Source organism: Lepidothrix coronata, unplaced genomic scaffold, assembly GCF_001604755.1.
Source record: "Lepidothrix coronata isolate B3197 unplaced genomic scaffold, Lepidothrix_coronata-1.0 Scaffold584, whole genome shotgun sequence".
Classification (NCBI taxonomy): domain Eukaryota; kingdom Metazoa; phylum Chordata; class Aves; order Passeriformes; family Pipridae; genus Lepidothrix; species Lepidothrix coronata.
In genome coordinates, this window is record NW_016690764.1 from 26,719 (window position 1) to 28,346 (window position 1,628).

At 63.3% G+C, this 1,628-nt stretch overlaps 1 protein-coding gene across 1 annotated transcript in view; it reads left to right on the forward strand.

Moving 5' to 3' along the window:
* The window catches only part of LOC108510264 (kinesin-like protein KIF3C), a 13,098-nt gene that overhangs the window by 7,997 nt on the left and 3,473 nt on the right, over positions 1-1,628 (forward strand). The window contains exons 2-3 of the mRNA XM_017839933.1: positions 870-1,240; positions 1,464-1,583. Coding sequence (XP_017695422.1) covers positions 870-1,240; positions 1,464-1,583 — 491 coding nt within the window. The remainder of the gene's footprint in view (positions 1-869; positions 1,241-1,463; positions 1,584-1,628) is intronic.

The following is a 1,628-nucleotide window of genomic DNA, read 5'->3' on the forward strand; positions in this document are numbered from 1 at the left end:
AGAGCAGGGCTGGGGGGGTCAGGTCAGAGTTAGGTTGCTCAGAGCAGGGCTGGGGTGCTCAGGGTGGGTGCAGAGCTGGAGGGAGCAATCCCCCACTGCCAGGGACAGCTGAGCCCTTCCCACCTTTGCTGGCTGTGGCAGAAGGTGTTGGAACCCTGAGTGCCGGGCAAGCAGCACTCGGGGTGTCCCAAAGCTGCTGAGAAAGGGGAAAAGCAGAAAATGTTCCAGCAGAAACGCCAGCGCAGCAGCGGCACCGGCTGGGGGTGAACCCGGGGGGTGAACCCGGGGGGTGGCAGCGAGGGCTGAGGGCATCTGGAGACCTGCTGTGGCCCCAGTGCCATCCTCGGAGGGCGAGCGGGGCCGGGGGGACTCGGGGCGAGCCCGGCCCTGTGGGAGCTCCCGGGGCACAGCCAGGCAGCGTTTGCCTTCCGGGAGCCTCCCACAGCAGCAGCTGCTGCTCCTCCGCCCCCGGGGGTTTGTTCTCACTTCAAACACTCATCTCTTTCAGTACTTTAACCCCCCCAGACATTTACAAGCACTTCAGCGTTTCCAGGGGAAAACAGTTTTACTGGGAGCAGAATTCCATCTCCGATTTCCCCCTTTTCCCTCCCCACCGCGGCTGTGGAGAAGCTGCAGTTGGGAGAAGCAGCTCGTGGACTGGGAACAGTTTTTGGCAGCTGCTCGATTTGCCCCAAAAAGATTTCCTTTGGGGAGAAAGATTTCCTTCGGGGTCCATTTGCATCCTTGAGCTTCCCTTGATTTTGGGGTCAGGCTGTCAGGGGAGCAGACGGGAGGAGAGGAGGGGGGTGGTCCTGATCCTGCCTGGAGCCCCAGAGCTCCCAGGAGTCCTGGCTCCTCTCTGATGACTGTCACCCCCCACCCTTCCTCTCCTGCCTCTCCCCTCTCCGTGGCTGCATCTATTCCTTCACCCTCTCCACTTCCATCCCATTTTCATCCTCTGGATGTTTCCTCTCCATGCCCTGTCTCCCTCTCTTCCTGCCATCCCTTTCCTCTCCCTTTCCGGGCTGTTTTCTGTCTCCTGTCTCATTAACTCCTTCCTCTCCTGCTCCTTCCCCCCTCACTCCCTCTCATCCCTGTCCCTCTCGGCCACTCCCTGGCTCAGGTACTTGATCATCGAGAACTTCATCCCTCCCGAGGAGAAGAACAAGATCATGAACCGCCTCTACTTCGACAGCGACGAGGACCAGTGGAAGTTCCAGCCGCTGGTGCCCACCGGAGGGTACGTCCCGGCCCTGGCCCAGGCGCTGCCCCGGCGCTGGTGGCCCGTGGGCACTGATGTCCCCGGGGCTTGGGGCCCAGGGACCTGCAGGTGCCCACGTGTGGAAATCCCCTCCCGGCCAAGCCCCAGGGGAAGGGCCACGAGCCCCCTCGGTGCCCGCTGGGACACGGCTGCGGTCAGTCCGTGCTCCCTAAGGCGGGTCCTCCCTCCATCCCTGCTCCAGGAACAGCTCCCAGATGAAGAGGCGCCCGACCTCCGCCGTGGGCTACAAGAGACCCATCAGCCAGTACGCCCGCGTGGCCATGGCCATGAGATCCCACCCCCGCTTCCGGGTGCGTGACGGGCACTGGGGTGTGCCGGGGGGCACTGGGGTGTGCCGGGGGGCACT